We start from the raw sequence: 27,376 nt of genomic DNA on the forward strand, positions 1-27,376 counted from the left end.
AGAGGGAATGGGGGTAAATGAGAGACTACACATATATGAAATTGACTTGAACAGTGGAGTAAAACACAGGCTGTATCTGGTGACTGTATGAATGACAATTTAGACCTTCTCTCAACAGCAAGGCATCTTCATATCTAGGCTGTCCACTTTGCTTGTGTCTGCGTGCAATCACATGTGGGACTGTCACTGGAAGAGTGTCTGTTGCTCGGCCAATACAGAGTGTCCTTGAACCAGGGTGGATGACAACAACAAAACTGCTCTGTATTTGCTGTAAAAGAGGGAAAACATATATGCAAAACAGAAGACAGAGTACACTACATAGTCAAAAGTATGTGGATGCCTGAATATTACACTTATATGTCTGATTGTTGAACATTTCATTCGTAAACGACAGGCATTAATGTGCTGCTACAACAACCTCCACTCTTCTGGAAAGACTTATCACTGGATTTTGAAATCCAGCTGCATTATTTTGTTCCCATTTATCCACAGTGAGGCTGAGCACTGATGCTATGTGATAATGGCTGGCACACAATCTGCATTCAAGTCCATCCCAAAGGTGTTGTTACCAAGTTGAGGTCAGGACTGAGGGCAGGGCACACATCAAATGTCTCAAATATTATTGTATGTGTGATGCACACAAAATATGTGGTCACATTTTTGTTTGTGTTTACATACAAGGTATGTTGATTAAATGTATTTCAGATCTTACTGATGACTTATTTCAAGTTAGTGAGACTTCTATTCAGTCTTTGTGGACTTGTGATTTTTCGGTACTAGACCCGACAATGTCAGTAGGTGGCAGAAGTACGTTGGGCAGCCGACCAGAACTCTGCTTTGTGCGCTTGTTTGCTCCATCGCCATTCTACTACAAGAGGCCGACGTAGCAACAGCCTAACTATGTCCTGTCTGCTCATTTAACATTTCTTACCAGAAATAAGTCTGCATTGTCGCATGCCTGGGACCTGCAACATATGCTATAGCATTAAGATTAGGGCTGCAGCTATTGATTATTTTAGTAATCGAGTATTCTACCAATTATTCCATTAATTAATCGAGTATGTGGATAAGTACTTCTGTCTCATTAAAGAATAAGACACAATAAAACAACAGAATATATGAAAAATATGTAGAATTTGAAAATTAAAAAAGAGGAAAAACACGGGTCTCTTAAAATGAACAATTAATTGATTTCTTTAAAAAAAAAATCAACACTTTTATGCTTAAATTGTTACGATATTATATGTCAAAATTAAACACAACTCACTCTTCTCTCCTAGTCTCTCTGTGTGTTCTGTGGTCCTGTGATGACATCACTCCGAACAGAAAGACAAACTCGTTTGGTAGTGTAAAAGAGGGCAATCGCCTCTTTTCTCTTTTCTTTTTTAGCGGGTTTACTCGCTTTTTAAAAAAACAAATAACAACAACAAAAAACAAACAAACAAACATTATTACACTCGCAAACCTTTGAGTGAAAAGTATTAGAGGCTGAAAAATCTCCGGAGCAGGTGGTCCGGGTATCAAAGTGTAATCCGTTTTTCTGTCAAAACCAAAACACGAAAAAATACTAATACTGGCAATCAGTGCAAAAGTGAAGAGTTAATGTGAGAAGAAAAGGGTTTCTACTATCAGCATACTTTCATCTCATTTTCAAGGTTTACAGAGTACAATTTTTGTTTTGTTTTTTCTAGTTCAACTCTCTTTTCATTAACGCTTCAGTTTGTTAATGAGGACCCATACATTTTTGAGCTGAGTCTTGCTATTTCATCTTTGCTTTTTAACTTACTTTGCAAGATGCTCCTGTAGATGTGCTTCTATGTAATGCTAAACATTTTATACCTGCTAATCTTGTCCTTTTCTTGTATTTTTTTATGTTTTGATGTGGCCAGTGGATGCTGTAACAGTCGGATGGATTCACATAAAGAGCCTGCATGTTGTCAGGATGGAAAAGTGAGTGGAGAGAGAGAAAATTGAAGAAAAATTGATAAAACAGACAAAGACCTATGGTAAATTGTTTTAGGTGTCTTATTTCATTTGCATTAAAGGAGCAAGAACCTCATTCAGACACATGCACTGACCTCCTCTCCCACCAGATAAGGAGGATGGTGAGCTGTGTTGGTCCACTTCACCCTGGAGCTAGTGTCTAGTACTGCTGGACGGACCTGACAATTATACGCTCTGGCCTACAAACAAACACATAGATTCTTCTGTAAATTTTTGTGCACGTGAGCATGTACCACATGCACTAATGTAAAAACAAGATAAATTTGTATACTTTAAATCAGTCCTTTCTCAGTCACTGTAGCACTGTACACTCGCAAAACTTTGAGTGAAAAGTATTAGAGGCTGAAAAATCTCCGGAGCAGGTGTGGTCCGGGTATCAAAGTATAATCCGTTTTTCTGTCAAAACCAAAACACGAAAAAACGGTAACAGCGTCGCTTTTTCCTTTTTTCGTTTTAAACCAAAAACGGAAAAACGGTTTTTGCTGTCAGCATCAAAAAACGAGAAAACCAAAAAACCAAAACCAAATAACGGCCGAAATTTAGTTTTTGCAAATTCATTTTTTCGTTTTTCGTTTCTTATTTATGAATATGACGGCAAGCTTTTAATTTCTGACAGCTGAGCATTGCACATTAACCTTCACCCATTTAAACAAAATAAACGATAGCCAACAGCTGTCTGTCCCTGGAAGTATAGACTAACACTATGGACTAGGTGTTTCATCTTTGTATTAATTTCAGATGTACAAGATTTCCATGGATGTGCATTTGTGCAATTGAAAGAGGTAAGTTTGGTTTGTATTCCAGCCAGACTGTTATGAGCCAATTTCCATTATATAGATCAATTTCTCTTATTCCAAATCATGAAGCTTGCCTGCTGACACGTAGCCTACACAAAACTGTCACAACTGCAAAGAGCAAAAGCATTTGTTTATTTGGCACAGTACAACACTTTAAAAAAGAAGAAAGAAAACAGACAGCTGTTGGCTATCGTTTATTTTGTTTAAATGGCTGAGGGTTAATGTGCAATGCTCAGCTGTCAGAAATTAAAAGCTTGCCTCATCTCTTGTCATGTTTTGGCTGTGATCACTGATCACTATAGGCTATTCCTCACAGCTCTCCATTAAATCAACCTGCACCTCCCGGCTGAAATCACAGGCGCAGCTCATCACCGCCGTGATACTAGTTCGCTCTGACCGGGGATTTGGGTTTTGTTGAGCCGCATCATGAACACAGAGCCTGGCTGTGTTGGCCATCAGCCCCCGTAGTAAAGCACAGGTCTACTATTCATGTAAAAACTGCGCCACCCTGTGGCTAAACATCAACTGCACTTAAGTCATAAATTCTCATTTTCAAAATCATTAGTCTGTTATAATAATATAGCCTAGTCTTGACTGTGGGTGATGGGGACCTCTGCTGGTGACTTTATAGATGTTCTTAATTTAGGCAGGGAACGTATAGCCTAGCTAATTAGGGTACAGTTTTTCCACAAAGTGCATTCACACACTCAGCTAAAATGATAATTATAGGCCTATCAGGTTCTTCCAAACAACCAGCTGTTATAGTTTCACAGAAGTAAAATAAATGTGAACCATACGGTGTAGAAAGATAACGGTAGTCTATAACATACGCAAAAAAGTTAGCACCAGCACGTTAAACTATTATTTTGACGGTTTTACACTTCACTTCCGCTTCCGGTCTGTCCGCCGTCATATTCATAAATAAGAAACGAAAAAAGAATTTGCAAAAACCGAATTTCGGCGGTTATTTGGTTTTGGTTTTTTGGTTTTCTCGAAAAAAGTTGCGCTGTGGTCCGGGTATCAAAGTATAATCCGTTTTTCTGTCAAAACCAAAACACGAAAAAATGGAAACAGCGCCACTTTTTCCTTTTTTCGTTTTAAACCAAAAACGGAAAAACGGTTTTTGCTGTCAGCATCAAAAAACCGCCGAAATTTGGTTTTTGCAAATTCATTTTTTCGTTTCTTATTTATGAATATGACGGCGGACAGACCGGAAGCGGAAGTGAAGTGTAAAACCGTCAAAATAATAGTTTAGCGTGCTGGTGCTAACTTCTTTGCGTATGTTATAGACTACCGTTCTCTTTCTACACCGTATGGTTCACATTTATTTTACTTCTGTGAAACTATAACAGCTGGTTGTTTGGAAGAACCTGATAGGCCTATAATTATCATTTTAGCTGAGTGTGTGAATGCACTTTGTGGAAAAACTTTACCCTAATTAGCTAGGCTATACGTTCCCTGCCTAAATTAAGAACATCTATAAAGTCACCAGCAGAGGTCCCCATCACCCACAGTCAAGACTAGGCTATATTATTATAACAGGCTAATGATTTTGAAAATGAGAATTTATGACTTAAGTGCAGTTGATGTTTAGCCACAGGGTGGCGCAGTTTTTACATGAATAGTAGACCTGTGCTTTACTACGGGGGCTGATGGCCAACACAGCCAGGCTCTGTGTTCATGATGCCGCTCAACAAAACCCAAATCCCCGGTCAGAGCGAACTAGTATCACGGCGGTGATGAGCTGCGCCTGTGATTTCAGTCGGGAGGAGCAGGTTGATTTAATGGAGATGATAATTATAGGCCTATCAGGTTCTTCCAACCAACCAGCTGTTATAGTTTCACAGAAGTAAAATAAATGTGAACCATACAGTGTAGAAAGAGAACGGTAGTCTATAACATACGCTAAGAAGTTAGCACCAGCACGCTAAACTATTATTTTGACGGTTTTACACTTCACTTCCGGTCTGTCCGCCGTCATATTCATAAATATGAAACGAAAAAATGAATTTCCAAAAACCAAATTTCGGCGGTTATTTGGTTTTGGTTTTTTGGTTTTCTCGTTTTTTGATGCTGACAGCAAAAACCGTTTTTCTGTTTTTGGTTTAAAACGAAAAAAGGAAAAAGTGGCGCTGTTTCCGTTTTTTCGTGTTTTGGTTTTGACAGAAAAACGGATTATACTTTGATACCCGGACCTTAAAGAACCACTTTTCTCCGACGGTTATTTTGTTTTTTTCATTAGCGGCACTATTCTGGCGAGTTATACATTTCTTTATTTCATTGTCATGTTTTACTCAGACTGCATATAAAAATGGACGTCGACGCCGGCTCCGGAAAATTAAGCCAATGCGGAAGTGCTTAAACCTGCATTCTATCGAATGACCATAAGGGGGCGACACCACTGGTTGCAAAAAGAAGTCCGATTCTATGGAAGTCTATGAGAAAATGGCCCTACTTCTCTCTTGGTTTATTACCTCAGTAAACGTTTTCATAACGAGTTTATGATCTCAATCGCTAGTTTCAAGTCTTCTTCAATACAACATGATGTTCATTTTTAAAATTATAGTCCTATTCAAAAGTAAACAGACGATAAAGTAAGGCATGCATTGGGGCGTGGCTAACGCATGATTGACACATTGTGGGTGGTCAAACAATAAGAGCAGTCCCTTCTCACAAAACAAACGATGTTGAATTAGCCGTGAACTTGTTTTTGGGTGTAGCGTTTTCGTCCTGGAGTTTTCCACATACAGTTACAGACCTTCCATCGTGTTTTCAGTTCGTGAAAGTTAGTTTTAACTTTTTGTTCACCTAAAATGTCAGCGTTGTTCAGCGTCTGGTTGAACCAAAAGAAACTAAGGAATCGGCTGTTCAGTTTGTCCAGTAAGTACGTTTTATTAAGCGTGTTTTCACTAGTCAAAATTAGCATCCCAATTTCCAATTGATATCGTAGTGTAGATAAATTATAAATGCACCTTGCTAACCCAGCTGGCTGGCTAGCGCTAGCTGATTACCAAGCGTTTTCTATGCTAACAGGACCTGGCTCCGCCGGGATGGTGACCTGTGTTTACTCAAGAGGTGTTAATACATGTTTGAATATAGTGTTAAAAGCCCAACTAAAATGTGCATATAACTAATGTTAAGGTACCGATGTTATTATTGTGTTTCTGGAACACGCGATCCAGTCGAAGTGTACTGCGTTAGTGTGTTGTGCTCATATTGTGCTCCATTAATGCAAGTTCTTAAAATGTCATTTTGGATGTTGTGAAAATTCGGGTTAACGTAACCTTAATGTAATTTAAATGTGGTTAACATGTAGACTGCAAATTATGCTAAATAGAACAACAGACGCCAATACTACATTTTCTGATCAGGTCCTCAGTTCACAAGCAGCAGATAGTAACAATAGCATTTACTGGATCTGTCCTTTTTATTTGACCCAGATATTCTTCTTACTGGACAATCAAATATACTCTCATAATTTGAAGTACCCTAGAGATTATGTCACCGTGAAGTCAAGTGTTAATTGTGGTTTATTGATGTGTTGTGCGCAAAAGGCACACGTTAGAGTCTCTATTTAGAAGTTCTGTTCATTCGCTCTGATCATCACAACACAGTTAGAAGTTATGTATAATACACAATGTAGAAAATAACATTAATACAGAACATGTAGCAGTTCATTCATTTGATACTGTAAGTGCAAACACAATATTTCTCAACTGAAGTAGACATTCATGCAGTTATCCTGACAGCTGGTTTATGTATGTGATTAACTGTGATCCATCATGTCTGAACTAAAGTCTTTTACTGTGATTTGAAAGGTATCCACACTGGAAACTGAATGACCACTGCCAACAGAAGGAGGACTTCATATATGGAGCACAGTATTTGTTTCCATTCATCTGGCTGTGGAGAAAGGAGGCTGCATGGGCAACATCCTTAGTTCTCAAATGAATGGCGATGATGATGCCAGAAAACCAATTCCAGTTCAGGTGCCTCTGACGGAAAGACAAACCAGTTCTGTAGAAGTTTAATATTCTATGTCCTTAGTGCTACTCTAGTCTTTCTCTAGTCACTGCTTTCACTATTGTATGTCGTTTTATGGTTTTTCTTTTGTATAGTGAAGTACAGCTTATGCACATTAGTTTTACTCATATCTGCTGTTACTGTCATTGAAATGTGTTTAATGTGCTTTTCTAATTTGTGATTATCGGTTTGTTTATGGAATCTTAAATAAACCTACTGTGGTTAAAGTTTACTGAGAGCATTTTCTATGAACTACAGAAGTATTGCCTGGGTTTTCAGATTTACCATACACCTTGTGATGACTTTAACTACTTTTTGGTGAATGAGTGTTCAGTGTCATTGAAATTGATAATTCATAGTACATTAAGTACATAAAACACATGGAAAGCACAGACTAAAATATCTGGCTTTTGATCCTTCATTGTCAATGTTCTAGGACATTAATATTTGATCAATTTTTGTATTATTTATGTTGTTTATTAAAGCTAACATAGAAACAGCCTTCTAATTACAAATTCTGGCAAAACCTTCATCAGTGCATTGTTGTACAATCTGTGCATGTTGCTATTGTCAAAATTTATACCAGATATAATTCATACCATAAAACCATTAACAAACTTGGACTAAGAGATTCACAAATACTTATTGCACCTTTAAAAATCATCAATTTCAACAAATCATTCACCATCAACAATACTGGAAACTTATGTAAAAAAAAAAAAAAATTACTAAATTCAGTAAATTTATAAAAATAAAATACTTTTGTGGATCAAGGTAAAGGTGAACTGTCACAAGTTTGCATAATAAATAAACTTGAGGCTTCAAAACATGGATGGATAAGACCTGGATGCCAGATCTAAAAATGGTGCCCATTCAGTTCAGTTCAGCCATGGATGTAATAGACCTTATAATAGGTATAGGTATAATAGGTCTTATAATCATGCTTCCATGCTTCAAAACACCCTTTGACGTCACCCATTGGTTTGCGAACTGCCATTTTGATGCCTCGAGTTTGCAATTTGGCCGCCGCCATCTTGATTTTTTGAAACCACAAGAAACCATATTTGGAGAAGAGGGTGGAGCTGACCTAAGAGCCGAGGTCACTATACACACCCACCTACACCGGCTATCTGACGGACCGTGCGATTCCGAAATCAGTCATTTTCCATAAGTCAAGGTAAACTTTAGTACTAAGTGATAACTTACTTTTAATAGATAACTGCATTCATGTCCACATGTGGAAAATATTACACATTGGAATATAATGTACACACAGATAATAAAATGTTATTGTAACTGAAGTTACCGTGTGCTAGCTTACACACAGAGTAAGGTAACTGTATGTGAGCTAACTGTAGAGTAGCAGCAGTATAACATCTTGTGGTAAAACCATAGACTGTAAATGGTAAAACACTTTACTGATGTGTTTTAAAACTGGTTCTGTGAGTCAAAGGTTATTGCCTGACTTCATGAGTGTTAAGGATGACAGCGGGTTGTCGGTGTCGTTAAGTTTCAAAACGATAACGTAATTACAGTGAACTGTGCTGGAGACCTCCAGACCCAGCAGATCAGTGTTATTGATTAATGTTTATTCTCGCAGTGCAATCGATCGCCACGTAAGTGTGCGTTGATATTAAGTGTGGTTCAGTGTTTTTAGTTTTTCGTTAATTTCATCGTTAAAAACATCTGTTGGAATGATTCTCTCTCTCTTTCAGAATAAGTTACATCACTGTCTGCTTGGATTGATTATTGCATCTGCACCCACTCAATGCCACTGAAGTGAGTATTAGTTTCTATTATATTATTTATTGTAAAATAGGACAGCAGTTTTTACAACTAGCTGGAGGGAGTACTGTATTTTTAGATAACTGTGCGGAGTTAATCTAATAAGAGTGCTTCTTATTTTACCTTTTTCCTGCGAGAATATCATACATATCTCACTATTACAGTGTTTCTTTCCATCTGGCCAAGGTCTGGATCACTGGGGACAACTACATCCATCGTGGAGCCCAAAGAGCTACAGAGACCACGGGGATCAACCTTGGTGATGATGGTGTCTCCATCCACTGGTTTGGCTGGGGAGGTCCGAAGTGGAAGCTGTCTAACACCTCTACGACTTGTTTCTAAAGATGAGGGATTGAACAATTTATTATGCAAACTTGTGACAGTTCACCTTTACCTTGAGCCACAAAAGTATTTTATTTTTATAAAAGTTACTGAATTTAGTAAAAACTTTTTACATACCTTTCCAGTATTGGCGATGGTTAATGATTTTGTTGAAATTGATGATTTTTAAAAGGTGCAATAAAAGTATTTATGAATCTCTTGGTCTAAGTTTGTTGATGGTTTTATGGTATAAATTTTGACAATCCTAGAACATTGACAATGAAGGATCAAAAGCCAGATATTTTAGTTTGTGCTTTCCACGTGTTTTATGTACTATGAATTATCAACTTCAATGACACTGAACACTCATTCACCAAACTGTACTGTTAAATACATCACAAAGTGTATGGTAAATCTGGAAAACCCAGGCAATACTTCTGTAGTTCATAGAAAATGCTCTCAGTACACTTTAATCACAGTAGGTTTATTTAAGATTCCATAAACAAACCTACAATCACAAATTAGAAAGGCACATTAAAACACATTTCAATGACAGTAACAGCAGATATGAGTAAAACTAATGTGCATAAGCTGTATTTCACTATACAAAAGAAAAAACATAAAATGACATAAAATATCAATTTCTTTACTGCTTACTTGACTTTTAAAATCTCACTGTCAAATCTTCAGTACACACCAAAGATTTTGTAAGGCTAATATTTCTGAAGTGGTAACAGCAGCACACATCTGTTACAGGAGTCACATTCTGCTCCACGTTGCACATCTGGTTTGACAGCGCCAGCTGTTGTCCAGTGAAGATCCTTTAAATGTCAAATTGGGAAATATTTTCATTTGTGAAAGTGGTGACTAGAGTAACACTGTCTTTCCATCAGAGGCACCTGAACTGGAAGTGGTTTTCTAGCATCATCATCACCATCTATTTGAGAACTAAGGATGTTGTGCATGCAGCCTCCTTTCTCCACAGCCAGATGAATGGAAACAAATACTGTGCTCCATACATGAGGTCCTCCTTCTGTTGGCAGTGCTCCTTCAGTTTTCAGCGTAGATACCTTTCAAATCACAGTAAAAGACTAATTCAGACATGATGGATCAGTTTATCACATACATAAACCAGCTGTCAGGATAACTGCATGAATGTCTACTTCAGTTGAGAAATATTGTGTTTGCACTTACAGTATCAAATGAATGAACTGCTACATGAAATGTACTAATGTTGTTTTCTACATAGTGTATTATACATAACTTCTAACCGTATTGTGATGATCGGAGCGAATGGACACTTCTACATAGAGACTCTAACGTGTGCCTTTTGTGCGCAACACATCAACACACCACAGTTAACACTTAACTTCAGTGCACATATTATATGCACATTTTAGTTGGGCTTTTAACATTATATTCAAACATGTATTAACACCTCTAGAGTAAACACTGGTCCTGTTAGCATAGAAAACGCTTGGTAATCAGCTAGCGCTAGCTAGCCGGCTGGGTTAGCAAGGTGCATTGCTAATTTATCTACACTACGATATCAATTGGAAATTGGGATGCTAATTTTGTCTAGCGAAAACACGCTTAAGCTAAAAATAAAACGTACTTACCGCATAAACTGATAAGCCGATTCCTCAGAGTGTCTTTTGGTTAACCAGACGCTGAACAACGCTGACATTTTAGGTGAACCAAAGTTAAAACAAATTTTCACGAACTGAAAATACGATGGAAGGTCTGTGTAACTGTATGTGGAAAACTCCAGGACGAAAACACTACACCCAAAAAACAAGTTCACGGCTAATTCAACATCGTTGGTTCTGTGAGAAGGGACTGCTCTTGATTGACAAGTGACATGTGTCAATCATACGTTAGCCACGCCCCAATGCATACCCTACTTTATCGTCTATTTTAAATTAAATGGGACTATAATTTTAAAAATGAACATCGTGTTGTATTGAAGAAGACCTGAAACTAGCGATTGAGACCATAAACTCGTTCTGAAAACGTTTACTGGGGTCATAAACCGAGTGAGAAGTAGGGTCATTTTTCTCAAAGACTTCCATAGAATCGGACTTCTTTTTGCAACCAGTGGTGTCGCCCCCTGATGGTCATTCGATAGAATGCAGGTTTAAGGCACTTCCGCATTGGCTTAATTTTCCGCAGCCAGCGTCGACGTCCACTTTTATATACAGTCTATGGTTGCAGCATGATAATGCACGGCCCCATGTTGCAAGGATCTGTACACAATTCCTGGAAGCTGAAAACATCCCAGCTCTTGCATGGCCAGCATACTCACCGGACATGTCACCCATTGAGCATGTTTGGGATGCTCTGGATCGGCGTATAAGACAGCATGTTCCAGTTCCTGCCAATATCCAGCAACTTCGCACAGCCATTGAAGAGGAGTGGACCAACATTCCACAGGCCACAATCAACAACCTGATCAACTCTGTGCAAAGGAGATGTGTTGCACTGCATGAAGCAAACGGTGGTCACACCAGATACTGACTGGTTTTCTGACCCCCCCAATCCCCCCCCAATAAAGCAAAACTGCACGTTTCAGAGTGGCCTAAGGCACACCTGTGCAATAATCATGCTGTCTAATCAGCATCTTGATATGCCACACCTGTGAGGTGGGATGGATTATCTCGGCAAAGGAGAAGTGCTCACTATCACAGATTTAGACAGATTTGTGAACAATATTTGAGAGAAATGGTTTTTCTGTGTATACAGAAAATGTTTTAGATTTTTGAGTTCATCTCATGAAAAATGGGAGCAAAAACAAAAGTGTTGCATTTATATTTTTGTTCAGTGTACATCCATCGTGGTGCCCAAAGAACTACAGAGACCATGGGGATCAGCCAGATATTTTTATTTGTGCTTTCCACGTGTTTTATGTACTTTATGTACTATGAATTATCAACTTCAATGACACTGAACACTCATTCACCAAACTGTACTGTTAAATTCATCACAAGGTGTATGGTAAATCTGGAAAACCCAGGCAATACTTCTGTAGTTCATAGAAAATGCTCTCAGTACACTTTAATCACAGTAGGTTTAAAGATTCCATAAACAAACCTATAATCACAAATTAGAAAAGCACATTAAGCACATTTCCATGACAGTAACAGCAGATATGAGTAAAACTAATGTGCATAAGCTGTACTTCACTATACAAAAGAAAAACCATAAAAGGACATAAAATATCAACTTCTTTACTGCTTACTTGACTGTTTTAAAATCTGCATGTGACAGATAACTACAACTCATCAGATAGTTAACACGTTTACTTTCTGTCATTGAGAATATGGCATTTATATGGCATGCCTTCTTTTAAAAAAAAAAAAAACACAACCAAAACTGTGCAGGGCTGTAGTTATGCTTTATGTCCCGTCATTGCTCTATTTTTCACTGTTCTGTTTCACAGATATTTGATTTGAAAATGAAAAATATATCAAAATTATTTTTTATAAAGATTTAATTTAAATGATGAATGCCACTGAACATTTAGCTACTGTATACTGAGCACACACTGAGGACGTGGGGAGTTAGAGAGACGATGATGAGGACGTCCAGGACGGTTCTTCCCCTCAGGGACAGAGAGGGGGAGCAGGCTGCAGCAGCTCAGGCCACCGCTGCTGACCCAGAGGACGCTGCATCCAGGCCGGAGTCAGTTATAGTTTGAACCCGCTGACACAGTGAAGGTCATTAATCTATAAAATAATGAGGCGGTTGTTGTGAGTGGATGACAGGCTAGTGAACTGCAGTCAGGATGAGACACTGCTGGCTCACACATCACAGAAACTATCACAAAGAAGCTCAATGACTTAAATTAAAATACCTGAAGAAAACTGTTACGGAGGAAGTTATGAAAAATCATATCGGCCTCTTAGTGAATCCGGTTATGCGGCGAATATATCGATTAAAAACAATTACATTCCTGAAAAAAAGTGTACGAAGTGACGAATAAATGCGACAAAAAAAATCACAAAATCAATTAACCTTGTTGTGTGTAGAAGAAAACTCGCCTTTGTGCCGTTTATTCACTTTTCATACTAACTTGTTCTCGTCCTGACGACGCTAGCAGTAACCTAGCAACCATGCTCATTCCCGAGACACAGCACGACCGCGGATAGAGTGCACGTACACAGTGGTGACGTCACTCAGAGAAAAAAGACTTTTCTGAGCTTTGAAACACTTTTATAAAGATTAAAACCCCATGGTTTAAAAATGTAGAAGAGAATGAACTGCTACATGTTATGTACTAATGTTATTTTCTACATTGTGTATTATACATAACTTCTAACCGTATTGTGATGATCGGAGTGAATGAACAGAACTTCTACATAGAGACTCTAACGTGTGCCTTTTGTGCACAACACATCAACACACCACAGTTAACACTTGACTTCAGGGCGACATAATCCCTAGGGTCCTTCAAATTATGAGCATATCTGATTGTCCAGTTATAAGAATATCTGGGTCGAATAAAAAGGACAGATCCGGTAAACCAGCATAATTTACAGTCTACATGTTAACCACATTTAAATTACGTTAAGGTTAAGTTAACCCGAACTTTCACAACATCCAAACTGACATTTTAAGAACTTTAATAGCATTAATGGAGCACAATATGAGCCCAAGACACTAACGCAGTACACTTCGACTGGACCTTGTGTTCCAGAAACACTATAATAACGTCGGTACCTTAACATTAGTTATATGCACATTTTAGTTGGGCGTTTAACATTATATTCAAACATGTATTAACACCTCTAGAGTAAACACAGGTCACCACCCCGGCGGAGCCAGTTAGCCAGCTAGCGCTTGCTAGCTAGCTGAGTTAGCAAGGTGCATCTGTAATTTATCTACACTGCGATATCAATTGGAAATTGGGATGCTAATTTTGGCTAGCGAAAACACGCTTAAGCTAAAAATAAAGTGTACTTACCGTATAAACTGATCAGCCGATTCCTTAGAGTGTCTTTTGGTTCAACCAGACGCTAAACAACGCTGACATTTTAGGCGAACAAAAAGTTTAAACAAATTTTCACGAACTGAAAACACGATGGAAGGTCTGTGTAACGGTATGTGGAAAACGCCAGGACGAAAACACTACGCCATGGATGTATTATAATTAAGGCTGTCAAAGTTAACGCGTTAATAACGCGTTAACGTAACATGCCTTTAACGGGAGTAATTTTTTTAACGTGATTAACGCTTGTGACATTTGAACCTCGGGCCACTCCGTAGCTCGGGAAATCAGGAAGCAATGCACCGAGGTCGATGCATGGATCATGGATGTATTATAAGAACAAGGTATAAGAATAAGGTCTTATAATACATCCATGGGTCGATGCCGTCGTGAGCAGTAATGGATAAAAAAGATATTTTGAATGGCAAGTTCAGCTTCAAAGTCTTGCCAGATGGCTCTCTTGACAGGACAAAAGTAATTTGTATTTATTGTCGCGGTGAATTTACGTACCACCGGAGTACGTCTAGTCTCAAATACCACATTACTATAATGTTACAGTTAGTAAATTGGTATGCTCATTTGTAATTTTTTTTCTTGGGCTTTTGTTTTAGTTTATTTCAGCATCTTGTTTTACAATGCAGTTTGCACATGTTAGTTACTTGAACTGAGAGTATTTCTCATTGTAGCAATAAATAAACATGATTTTTTTTGCATAAAGCAAGCATTTGTCTATTCTCATGTTGAAAAGAGTATTACAATTTGAAAAAAAATCAGTTTAAGGTACATTTAGAACAGATTAAAAATATGCAGTTAATCATGATCACTATGATCACTCATGCGATTAATCGTGATTAAATATTTTAATCGATTGACAGCCCTAATTATAATACATCCATGTGTGGAGCCCAGAGAGCTACAGAGACCATGGGGAATAACCTTTTTATATACAGTCTATGGGAATAACCGAATAACCTTGGTTCGATCCACACTCCGGAGCAGAAGGTGGCGGTAATGCGCCAATAAGCAGGATGCCAACCACCGTAAAACAAAAAGAAGAAAAATATAAAACAACGATAGAAGAAGAAGGAGGTCCTCATTTGAGGAAGTAGAACTTTACGAGCACGAGAATGAGGCGACTGGCTGTTTCTTAATATTTAGACGCTTGGATTAAAAGCTGACCATGACTCAGGCTGAGAAAGAGCAGGACAATGGGAAGGAGAAAGAAAAGGAGCGAGAGAAAGAGAAAGAGAAGGAGCAACAGCGCGGGGTGAAAAGACCCATCGCTCCTCTGGCCATCCTAGAGCCAATGCAAGACGTGAGTTGGACAGCCTGGTGTTTTTACTGTTGTCTGGTGCCGAATTAACTGATCTTAATATCCATAATTCAGTAAAGTCAGCGTTCGGGGGCACAGACATCCCTTCTGGACTACAAGGCGCTCAATGTCTGTTCTGTTACTCAACCGGGGGAGAAATTTAGTTTGCTGGATTATTTGATTATTTTCATTATTGGTTAAAATGTTTATTGTCTTTTGGTTTACGGTACTCTCAACAAAATGTCAAAGGTCCCGTCAAAGCCCATTGAAAGTTACAATAGGCCCAGTGTCTTCAGATACTTCGTTTTAACACCCGCTGGAAACCTCCAAAGTGTTGAGTTTACATAACATGCTAAAAAGACGTTATTAGACTTTGCTTTGTCATTTATTAACTCTTCTGTTCATTTAGAAAATGTTTAATCACACAATCAATTCAGCTCTAATATTAATCATAATATTTTCTATGTGGTCTCACATACTGTTGTGTACTTTTTGTGTTGAGCTTTCATGGTTTGAGAATAATCTTATTCTTAATTAGGGCTGAAACGATTCCCTGAGAAATTCGAAGTAATCGAGGCAAATTCTTTGCAAAGAAGCTTTATTTAACACATACGACAGCTCAGTAGTCACTGTTAGAGAAGAAACAGTTGACGTGGTTTGACGCTAAATTACATTAAAATGGCCGACGGTTAGTATTACTGTTCAAATTTTAATTATCACAATAACCGTTTGTTACCGTAGGCTAATTTAACTCACGTTAGGTTCTGTAGCATCAACCAGCAACAGTCTCCGAAGCAACGTGTTTATGTGTGAGTCAAAGCATGTCGGAAGACAGTGACAGTGCTGCTCCGGAGATTTTTCAACCTCTAATAATTTTCACTCAAAGGTTTGCGAGTGTAATAGTGTTTGTTTTTTGTTGTTGTTGTTGTTTTTATTTGTTTGTTTTTTTTAAGCGAGTAAATCCGCTAGAAAAAAGACTACCAGACGAGTTTGTCCTTCTGTTCGGAGTGATGTCATCACAGGGCCACAGAACACACACAGACTAGGGCCGCGTTCAGACTGCCAGCCAAAATCCGATTTTTAGCCCATCCAGATTGGAACTGGATGGCTCTTTTGAAGTCTGAACAGTCACAAATCACATGGAATCCGATTTTTAGAAACCAAATCGAAACCACCTTCGGGAGGTAGTTTCAGATCGCATTTGGACAGATGCGTCTCAGTCTGAACAGCTCCAAACACTCAGATCGGTTTTGACTGTCCGTGACGTCACTCTACGCGACGCCAGACCCAGCTCTTCGGGTGGCACCACACTCGTCGCTGCACAGAAACTCCGGCAGTGAGTGCAGCACGAAGCATTGTTGTGTATAATCCTACCAGCCTCCTGCGGCGTTGCAAATGTCTAGTGCGTCTGAGATGTTCTGCACCTCTACTGGACAGTGATAAGGCCAATATACTGAGGTGACCTGCCTCCATCATGTTTGTTGTTGTTGTTGTCGCTGTCGCAATTATATGACGTCAGACGCTCCGTTACTACAGCAACCTGTCAGATCAGTCAATAATGTGGCACAGTCTGAACAGAGCCATATCCGATTTGGACACTTGCTACAGTCAGCCCTAAAAATTGGATTTGAGTAGGAAACTGATTTGAATCAGATTTGCCTGCAGTCTGAACGCGGCCTAGGAGAGAAGAGTGAGCTGTGTTTAATTTTTTTTTTTTTTTTATATAATTTTTTTTGGCTTTTTCATGCCTTTATTGGATAGGGCAGTTGAGAGACACAGGAAATGGGGAGGCGGAGAGAGGGGGAATGACACGCAGGAGAGGGCCACCCGGCACGGGATTCGAACCGGGGCCACCTGCAGCAAGGACTATAGCCTCAACACATGGGGCGGGTGCTCTACCAACTGAACTAAACACCACATTATCACATAGCATCAGTGCTCAACCTCACTGTGGATAAATGGGAACAAAATAATGCAGCCAGATTTCAAAATCCAGTGATAAGTCTTTCCAGAAGAGTGGAGGTTGTTGTAGCAGCACATTAATGCCTGTTGTTTACGAATGAAATGTTCAACAATCATACATATAAGTGTAATATTCAGGCATCCACATACTTTTGACTATGTAGTGTACTCTGTCTTCTGTTTTGCATATATATTTTCCCTCTTTTACAGCAAATACAGAGCAGTTTTGTTGTTGTCATCCACCCTGGTTCAAGGACACTCCGTATTGGCCGAGCAACAGACACTCTTCCAGTGACAGTCCCACATGTGATTGCACGCAGACACAAGCAAAGTGGACAGCCTAGATATGAAGATGCCTTGCTGTTGAGAGAAGGTCTAAATGTATGTCATTCATACAGTCACCAGATACAGCCTGTGTTTTACTCCACTGTTCAAGTCAATTTCATATATGTGTAGTCTCTCATTTACCCCCATTCCCTCTTCGTGCTGTCTGTCAGAAACCAGAAAGTAAAGAGCAGAGGCAGAATGGGCTTAAAATGGTTGACCAGGCCATCTGGTCGAAGAAGATGTCAAACGGAGCGCGGAGAACTCCTGTGTCTGCTGAACAGGTGAGTGTATTGTGAACTGAGTATCCACACAAGCAAAGTGAGTCCATTCCATGCTGGAGAGAAATGACAGAAATGCAAAGTATTTAAACTGCATTTCCTGTACGAAAGGTGCTACAGTGACTGAGAAAGGACTGATTTAAAGTATACTAATTTATCTTGTTTTTACATTAGTGCATGTGGTACATGCTCACGTGCACAAAAATTTACAGAAGAATCTATGTGTTTGTTTGTAGGCCGTATAATTGTCAGGTCCGTCCAGCAGTACTAGACACCAGCTCCAGGGTGAAGTGGACCAACACAGCTCACCATCCTCCTTATCTGGTGGGAGAGGAAGTGAGTGCATGTGTCTGAATGAGGTTCTTGCTCCTTTAATGCAAATGAAATAAGACACCTAAAACAATTTACCATAGGTCTTTGTCTGTTTTATCAATTTTTCTTCAATTTTCTCTCTCCCCACTCACTTTTCCATCCTGACAACATGCAGGCTCTTTATGTGAATCCATCCGACTGTTACAGCATCCACTGGCCTGTGGTCAGAGGTAAGCTCAATGTGCACCCCAATCCTGGAGGCTCACTGACTGCTGTCCTGGTTGACCTTGAGACGATTTGGAGCCATGTCATTAAAAAGCATCTTGAGATCCCCCTCAAAGATTTAAAGGTAGGAGAAACGTCATCCTCCTTATATCATTTTCCTCTGTGGGGCAAAGTTGAAAGTGGTCAGCAACATGTTGAAACTAGAAAACAATAAATGTTGAAAGAAGACAGTTACAAGAAGACTTATAACTATAGAATTATTAAATTGTTTTGTTTAGCACTGTATGTGAAAGTTCATTCAATGTGATCAGCTAAAAGGCACAACATTTGAAACATCAAGACATACAAAAATACATGAAAAGGACCAGATTAGCAGGTATAAAATGTTTAGCATTACCTAGAAGCACATCTACAGAAGCATCTTGCAAAGTAAGTTAAAGAGCAAAGATGAAATAGCAAGACTCAGCTCAAAAATGTATGGGTCCTCATTAACAAACTGAAGCGTTAATTAAAAGAGAGTTGAACTAGAAAAAACAAAACAAAAATTGTACTCTGTAAACCTTGAAAATGAGATGAAAGTATGCTGATAGTAGAAACCCTTTTCTTCTCACATTAACTCTTCACTTTTGCACTGATTGCCAGTATTACAGATGTGTATTATTGGTCCCCGACATCTACAACAGGCAGCATATAAAGGAAGTTGTCAACATACTGCTGCTTAATATGGGCTTCTCAGGTATTACACACACAAGACAAACACATACAGTTACTCATAAGCATCCAATCTCTTTTTTTTCTCCTGCCCTCAACTTAAATTCTGTCCTGTTGTGTGTGTGTGTGTGTTTACAGCAGTCATTGTGCACCAGGAGTCGGTGTGTGCTACATTTGGCAGTGGGTTAAGCAGTGCTTGTGTCGTAGATGTGGGAGACCAGAAGGCCAGTATCTGCTGTGTAGAGGACGGAGTGTCCCACCGGAACTCCAGGTCTGTCTGAGAAAAACTTAATTCATGTCCATGAAAAAAATGATTTATCATGTTAGATAATGGATTCCCTTTATACATGAACCGCAGAACAGTAACATACATTGGATGAAAAGCAAGTGTTTGATAAACATAATAATGTTTCTGGTAGATTTGTGTTGATGTCTTGTTTTTAGTGCTGCATTTTGCATCTGTATTACAGTGAATGTTCCATCTATTTGTTGGGACCCACAGGTTGTGTTTGGCTTAAGGCGGTTCTGATGTGACCCGTACTTTCTTCTGGCTCCTGCAGAGGGCAGGGTTTCCCTACAGAGACTGTCAGCTGTCCAGCAGACTGGACTGTCAGCTACTGCAACATCTAAAAGAGAAATTCTGCCATCTAGACCAAGTGTGTTTTTTTGTTAGACAAGTCGGGTCTGTGTCTTTTTGTTTAGAGGGAGTGTTGGGGAACTAGATGTATGTTTATCAGTTTGAATAAAGCATGCGCTCCTTTGTTTCTGGTTAAACAACCATGGTTGTTATAAAGAATAGAAGAGAGAAATCAGATTAATGTAGTTATTCAGATTAATTTCAAAATGTGTCTTTCTTATGCTTCTACTCAACAGGACATATCAGGACTACAAGATCATGAATTCCAGACACGTTTCCCAGAGGGGATGAAAAATTACAGGTAAATACTTTAAATGGTAATAATAAACTAAGCTGATTTAAGATTGTTGCTGAAATGCTGTTTACACTATGTTGTCTCCAGCTTGTGGACTGGAATTATTCTTCATCTATTGGCTATGTTTGTCTTTCTAATCCTTTGTTTTCTGGCTCGTGTGTGTACATGAGTTAGGCGCCTATGGGACTTTTCTATCCAACCACGTTTGGCATTGGAGGTCAGAAGATGACATCACTCCAGTACCGTTCCCAAGGTGACTCAGAGGATCCTCATGATGAACACTACCTGCTGGCCACACAGAGCAAACAGGACCAGGTAACACACACTCACACTCACACTCACACTCACACACACTCACAGATATGCACATATCTCACACTTTGAATTCAGTCTGACATCTTCAGATAGGAAGGCTATCTCCAGATCAGGGGGAGCTCTGGATGATGAGATGGGCAGTCAGGGAGGTACTGGAGAGCTCTCTGACCTGCCCAGGGGTTGTGGGAGTGGCGGCAATGCAGGAGGGATGCAGGGGGAGATGGAGCTTGGGCCTGGCCAGGGGGAGTGCTTGATGGGGGCAGGAGAGGTTGACGAGCCCCTGTCTGCTCACCTCTCCAGGAAGACTGCAATCATGAGCCAGTTTGAGAGCAAAACACTGGGCCTGGCATCGACTGCTGTGGTAAGGAAGGACAGAGGGTGAAGGGAAGAAAGGACTAAGTGGTCAACAATGAAAAATTGCATTACTCAAAGGAGAAATAAAAATAGAAAGTAGTAAGGAATTATGTAAGGAAAAACTATATGAAACATTGTCATACAATATGGTATCTTTTTATTTCATTTGTAAGGAAGTAAAAAATAAAGATTGAGGATAGATGTTTGTCAATGCTTATAACATCTTGTTTTACCTCATCTCGTTTTGTTACAGCATCAGACGAAACCAAACGAAAGATGTACAGCTCCATACTGGTCGTGGGAGGGGGCCTCATGTTTCATGGTGCTCAGGAGTTTCTGCTGCACTGCATAATCAACAAGATGCCTCCCTCCTTCAGAAGGCTGGTAGACAACGTGGAAGTTATCACACAGCCAAAGGTAACCTGGAGTTCGTCGTACGTAGTCTTAGATGTAAATATGGAATCCAGGCAGAGTAGCATGGTGTTTAGTTGTCCTTGTTTCTAAATATTACCATGAGTGCTACACACAACATAATGTTAATACGTATGAGAGAAACTGGCAAAATAATGCTATACACAGCTCCTCTAATGTTCTGTGCATTGATGTGCAATGTACTCCAGGACATGGATCCTCGTCTGATATAGTGGAAGGGGGAGCAGTGCTGGCATGTCTGGACACCGCCCAGGAGATGTGGATCCACCAGAGGGAGTGGCAGCTTTTTGGTATCCGAATGTTCCGTGAGAGAGCTGCCTTTGGCCGCGTTCAGACTGCAGGCGAATCTGATTCAAATCAGATTGCTACTCAAATACGATTTTTAGGGCTGACTGTCCACACTGTTTTTAGCAAGTGTCGGATATGGCTCTGTTCAGACTGTGCCACATTATTGATTGATCTGGCAGGTTGCTGTAGTAACGGAGCGTCTGATATATGTCATATAATTGTGACAGCGACGACAGCAACAACAACAACAAACATGATGGAGGCAGGTCACCTCAGTATATTGGCCTTATCACTGTCCAGTAGAGGTGCAGAACATCTCAGACGCGCTAGACCAGGGGTGCCCAATACGTCGATCGCGGCATTAGAAGAAGTAGAATCTACATTTTTTCCTCAACTTCATTGGGAGTTCCGTGCGATCTACCTGCATTCCTCTTGCGATCGACGTATTGGGCACCCCTGCACTAGACATTTGCAACGCCGCAGGAGGCTGGTAGGATTATACACTTATATACAAACAATGCTTCGTGCTGCACTCACTGCCGGAGTTTCTGTGCAGCGACGAGTGTGGTGCCACCCGAAGAGCTGGGTCTGGCGTCACGTAGAGTGACGTCACGGACAGTTAAAACCGATCTGAGTGTTTGGAGCTGTTCAAACTGAAACGCATCTGTCCAAATGCGATCTGAAACTACCTCCCGAAGGTGGTTTCAATCTGGTTTCCAAAAATCGGATTTCATGTGATTTGTGACTGTTCAGACTTCAAAAGAGCCATCCAGTTCCAATCTGGATGGGCTAAAAATCGGATTTTGGCTGGCAGTCTGAACGCAGCCTTTGTCTGGTGAAGGGTAAAAACCTTGCCTTGAAGCTCCTTTTAAAAACAGTAACACACATTGTGTGTCTTGTGTAAGAAGATACAGACACCAGATGTCCCATCCATCCATGTGTCCATCTATAAGACTGAATCGAACCAGGTCACGGGGGTTGAAGCTAATCCCATCTGAAATTAGGCGAGGGCAGGGTAAACCCTGGACAGGATGCCGGGCTGACATATTGAGACAAACAACCATTCACACCTTAAGGCAATTTAGAGTAACAAATTAACTTCATGTGCATTTCTTTGGACTGTGGGAGGAAGGTAACCCACGCAAACACAGGGAGAACATGCAAACTCCACACAGAAAGTCCCCAGGCCCGGGGTTCAAACCCAGAACCTTTTCCCTGTGAGGTGACGTTGCTAACCACTGCAGACACCAGATGTTCTGGAGTTTATCATATACATCGAAAAGGAAGTAAGACTTTGCCCCAAACTTAAACAACCAGAAAAACTCTTGATCTTGACTCAGTGTTTTGCTAGAAGCAATCTCTGTGCATAATGAGAAAATATACTGACAGAATCACCTTTTTGGTTATAGCACTCTTAACACCAAACATCCTTTCTTTTTAGTCATTGTGTTAGTTGGTTCTTGCATTAAAAATCCAGAGGTGGTGATTGATTTATAACTTTTGAACAGCCTTTAATAGGAGGGGGGATTAACTTTTTAATATTCTGTAAATATTACTCCAATTGTCCCATGTTTATGGATGTTAAGAGCTGTGTAAATAAACCTGTCACACATGGATACACAATAATTGCATTTGATTGGAACAAACAAGATTCACCTGTCTTGGAATTATGAACATGTGGAATTTGAATAAAGAATTGTCTACAGTATAACCCAAATTTCTCGTCACAAACCCAGTAACTCATACTTTTAAGACACACACTATGTTGCAGCTGAATTAAAAGAATGACAACTGCCTCTACTTGCTCCACGATTATTCACGTTATTTTTCAGACACCAAATTTCCCTCTCCTTAGGTTTAATATTGTATAATATCTGCACATTATCAGTGCTTAAGTACAGAGTCAAAAGTTTGCCTTCTTATTTTTGGCAGTATTGTCCAGCTCTACGTAGAAGTAAGCAATGTCATTACCAAGAGTGAAAAAACAATGAAACCAGACAAACTCAGTAATGCATCATAATAGTGCACATTTTTATTCTAACAGAAGGATACAAAACACACACACAAATTTAACAATTCCCTGGAGGGATGTCACTGATACTCATCTTTAAGAGAATATTGTGGAAGGGTAGTAGCAGAAAAAGGGGAGGAAATGATGCAGTTGGCTGCTGTATCAGCCCTTTTGGCCCCTACATGTAGGAATTCCCAGAAAGGCATCAAGAAACTGCTTGTGGCAGTGGCAGCCGATGAAGAAGGGCTTCGGCACTGTGACATCACAACCATTCTTTAGGTTCTCAGCAAATGGACAGGCCAAACCCCATGCCTACACTGGATGTGTAGGCATTTACCTAAAGAGAAGTGAGTGTTATACAATGAAGTAGTGTTGTATTCACATCATGCTCGAATATCTGTTGGGCAATAAAGAAACAATTTTCACATTTACATTCTTAACAACTTAGTTTTTCAGCCAGATATTAGACTAAAATCCTAATCTCACTTTGTGATAGAGGCTCCAGGAAAAGAAGGTAACAAGGGGAAAACAACAAGGGGTTTCACCTATGAGCATCTTTAATTCAGAAAAACATTTCCCACCTTCCTCATCCCCCTCCACCCATTGGTGGAGCATTGGGACCCACATTGTGGGTTACTCTTCCCATCCGCCTTCTGCCACCAGGGGGACCTGGAGGACTGCAAAAGCAGGCAACAGAGAAGAGAAATATGAGCAGTAATAATGGTCTGAAATTAGGTCTTAAAAGGTTAATAATAAATTCCTTGTAATTGTTTTTTTCTTTTTTTTGCCTATATCAGATATTTTAAACAGACCTGCAAGGAACTTTGCAGTCAACTCACTATTGTGCAATTGAGAGTAAATTTCAGGACTGGAAAAGTTTAACTCTGCAGCTCTCGGGTCAGGACTTTCCATGGATTTTGAACTATCTTTAAATAAGCTTCAAGTAACAAGTGGCAACCTGGAAACAAACAAGGTCACAGACACTGAAGAAAGCTGCTCACACAATATACAGCGGCTTTTTTCCTGTCAGTTAAACATGAAACCCCATTCACAAGAAAATCCTCAGCTAGTTCTTATCTGACAGGTACATGCCACCACATAGACTATGACTGACCATCAGATTAGGTTACCTTCATTGTTCAGGACAGAGGGACATGTTGGACAAGTCACCTGTGTGTGTGTGTGAGAGTGAGAGTGAGAGAGAGAGAGAGAGAGACAGAAATGTCTGTGCCCCACGGACATACCCTCTACCATCAGTGAAGCGTGATGAACCACAGTTTCCCTCCTTTGTCAGGTCTGGGTGAACCAATGTCCTAAAACTGTTGGAAGACAAAGAAGATCAGAGTGAATGAGTTAAGTGCTGACAAAAACATGACAGTTTTCCTCAATTCTTTGATTTATGACAATACCTGCAAAATGTGACATCCCCATACCCATCAGATAACTGCCAGATGTAGCTTGTTGACATTAATATTTAGCTTGGAAACCACTGTGCCTAACACAGCAACAAGTTTATTACTATTCCACAATATTCCATCAGTTTTATAAGTAACAATATTAGACAACGGAAATCCAAGGATATATGACCCATCTAATCACTCAAGGAAGACTGTTGACTTGCAGAAACTTTTGAAATAAGAAGAATATAACTTGACAACACGACAGTTAACAAAATTACAAATCTTTACCGAACCTCATAAAAACACAATTCTTAATACTGAACACGTTTAGATCATATTGTTTGAAATGTCACACATCGATTGGGCTTAACAAGTTTGACTTTTGGTTTATCTGATTCAATGTCTGTGTGACAGACTTACAACAAGCCAATAAACTCCACTGCTCCCCAGAAGAGATCGACCAGTAATGACAGGCGCCAAGGTGACTGGGTCCTGCTGTCCAGGACCTGACCTGAGAGAGAGAGATGGGTGCGACAGCAGAGAACAGTTGGTGAATGACATAGTATATTATGATGTTTGTGTCATTTTAAACCAAGACTGTGAGTGCAATTTCCTCCTAAGTTAACCAGTTAATAGAATAACCCGTTTTATTCTTTCTTAAACTGGCATTCAGTGCACGCAACGAGAGAAAACACAACAAACAAGTTAACGCGACCAAATGTTCAACATAGCATACTGAATAAACTACTGCAATTAACAGTGAAATTATATGACGAGAAAACACTTCTAGATGGCCTCTTAAAAACACTCACAGGATCAATTTAGTAGTTCTTCCTGCTACGCAAATTCAGTCGAGCTAGGCTAGCAAACAAGCTAGTTTGCTAAGTAAAAAAGCGTTGCCGTCCTTATTCATTCCTGTTGGAATGGTGTGTTTCACCAGTAAATGTTGTAGTAAGTCTACAACACCGCTAAAAATCATTCTTAATATAAGAAAACGGTTGAAAACAGGAGACACCACTCACCATTGGACACGTAAACCATGTTGTAGAAACTAAGACAGCTTTCAGAGCTGTGTACCATCGGTGTTGTACTTCCGGGTCAGTTATTCGTGCGTCATTGTTTTACGCACTTCTGCAGCATGGATGTTTTAGAAGACCTTCTTAAGTTCTTCAAATACATCCATGGTATGCGGCCATGGATGTATTATAAGACCTGGATGACGGATCTAAAAATGGCGCCCATTCAGTTCAATACAAGTTGGTTGCTCGCCTGGCGCATACTTTTTTTTTTTTTTTTTTTTTTTAAATTAACAAACTGAAAAATGTACAGACAGAAAAAACATAAACAGACATTGCCAGGGGTGATCCCATTGCCAGAAATCATAAATCAATTCATAAAAATGTTACACAGCCAGAGGTCTTTACAAATCACTTGCACAGAATTTCTCCATAATAGAGTACGTTTTGGCAGCCTTCTTATTTCTAATGTCCTTGATTGTGGCAGCATAACGGTGCAGTTCATGTTTAAAGGGTACAATGTTCGGTTTGGATTTGGTCCATTTGTTTTTGTGGATGTCAAATTTCCCCAAACTCAAGAGAATTCCTTTTTTCTAGATTAAAGAAATATTTGGTGCATTTTTCCCCCTGTTCAAGCCATTTCCTCCTGGATCTGATGAAGGCCCCTCTAGCTTTTCCCTCATAAAATCTGTCTAATTCAGTTTGTAAATAAGCCAATTGTTCCATCTGTCCACACTATCATCAAACACTGTCTTTATAATTTTCCCACCATATTTCCCCTGTAAGATGGCGACCCCTGCTGAGCGATTGCTGCCATGGCGCTGCCATGGCGCAGCCTGGCCATGGATGTATTATAAGACCTGGATACGGCGCCGCCGCTCAGCCTTGCAGCCAATTTTTTTCCAGTGGCCACTCGTGGTATTGCAGCGAAAAATCCCCCTGCGGCCCAAAAAGCATAGAGCGCAATAGTAAAAGAGAGGCCTGTAAAACTTTTAACAGGACACCTCCAGCTGTGCACACAGCGCAATATCAATCTTTCTATTCTACATTTTTAAACCATGGGGTTTTAATCTTTGTAAAAGTTTTTCAAAGCTCAAAAAAAGCCCAGAAAAGTCTTTTTTCTCTGAGTGACGTCACCACTGTGTACGTGCACTCTATCCGCGGTCGTGCTGTGTCTCGGGAACGAGCATGGTTGCTAGGTTACTGCTAGCGCCGTCAGGACGAGAGCAAGTTAGTGTGAAAAGTGAATAAACGGCACAAAGGCGAGTTTTCTTCTACACACAACAAGGTTAATTGATTTTGTGATTTTTTTTGTCGCATTTATTCGTCACTTCTTACACTTTTTTTTCAGGAATGTAATTGTTTTTAATTCACTAAGACGCCGCCATGATTTTTCATAACTTCCTCCGTAACTGTTTCTTCAGGTATTTTAATTTAAGTCATTGAGCTTCTTTGTGATAGTTTCTGTGATGTGTGAGCCAGCAGTGTCTCATCCTGACTGCAGTTCACTAGCCTGTCATCCGCTCACAACAACCGCCTCATTATTTTATAGATTAATGACCTTCACTGTGTCAGCGGGTTAAA

The 27,376-nt window shown here is 39.7% G+C and overlaps 1 protein-coding gene, 2 long non-coding RNA genes and 1 pseudogene across 6 annotated transcripts; 2 read left to right on the plus strand and 2 right to left on the minus strand.

Annotated features, from left to right (window-relative positions):
- Positions 1–103: 103 nt before the first annotated feature.
- On the minus strand, positions 104–14,093 carry LOC139620290 (uncharacterized). 3 transcript variants are annotated; one of them, XR_011690797.1, is made up of 5 exons: positions 13,894–14,093; positions 11,236–12,655; positions 2,079–2,183; positions 1,840–1,927; positions 104–268 (listed from the first exon to the last, which is right to left on the minus strand). It is a non-coding gene; the product is annotated as an uncharacterized lncRNA (long non-coding RNA). The 3 variants fall into 3 exon arrangements; XR_011690798.1 differs by lacking the exon at positions 1,840–1,927; XR_011690799.1 differs by lacking the exons at positions 104–268; positions 1,840–1,927; positions 2,079–2,183 and adding an exon at positions 9,284–10,000.
- Positions 4,513–9,150, plus strand: LOC139620289 (uncharacterized). 2 transcript variants are annotated; one of them, XR_011690796.1, is made up of 4 exons: positions 4,513–5,681; positions 6,620–8,001; positions 8,540–8,603; positions 8,774–9,150. It is a non-coding gene; the product is annotated as an uncharacterized lncRNA (long non-coding RNA). The 2 variants fall into 2 exon arrangements; XR_011690795.1 differs by having other exon boundaries at positions 8,796–9,150.
- On the plus strand, positions 14,078–22,991 carry LOC139620288 (actin-related protein 8-like; annotated as a pseudogene).
- Positions 22,992–23,375: 384 nt separating this feature from the next.
- On the minus strand, positions 23,376–25,972 carry selenok (selenoprotein K). The gene is made up of 5 exons (XM_071475641.1): positions 25,799–25,972; positions 25,197–25,287; positions 24,621–24,695; positions 23,958–24,053; positions 23,376–23,713 (listed from the first exon to the last, which is right to left on the minus strand). Exons 1-5 carry the CDS (start codon positions 25,854–25,856, stop codon positions 23,710–23,712), a joined length of 324 nt encoding a protein of 107 aa, XP_071331742.1. The 5' UTR covers positions 25,857–25,972; the 3' UTR covers positions 23,376–23,709.
- Positions 25,973–27,376: the final 1,404 nt, after the last annotated feature.

The sequence above is a fragment of the Trachinotus anak genome, unplaced genomic scaffold (assembly GCF_046630095.1).
Source record: "Trachinotus anak isolate AG129_WGS33_773 ecotype Australia unplaced genomic scaffold, CSIRO_AGI_Tana_v1 ptg000004l, whole genome shotgun sequence".
Lineage (NCBI taxonomy): Eukaryota > Metazoa > Chordata > Actinopteri > Carangiformes > Carangidae > Trachinotus > Trachinotus anak.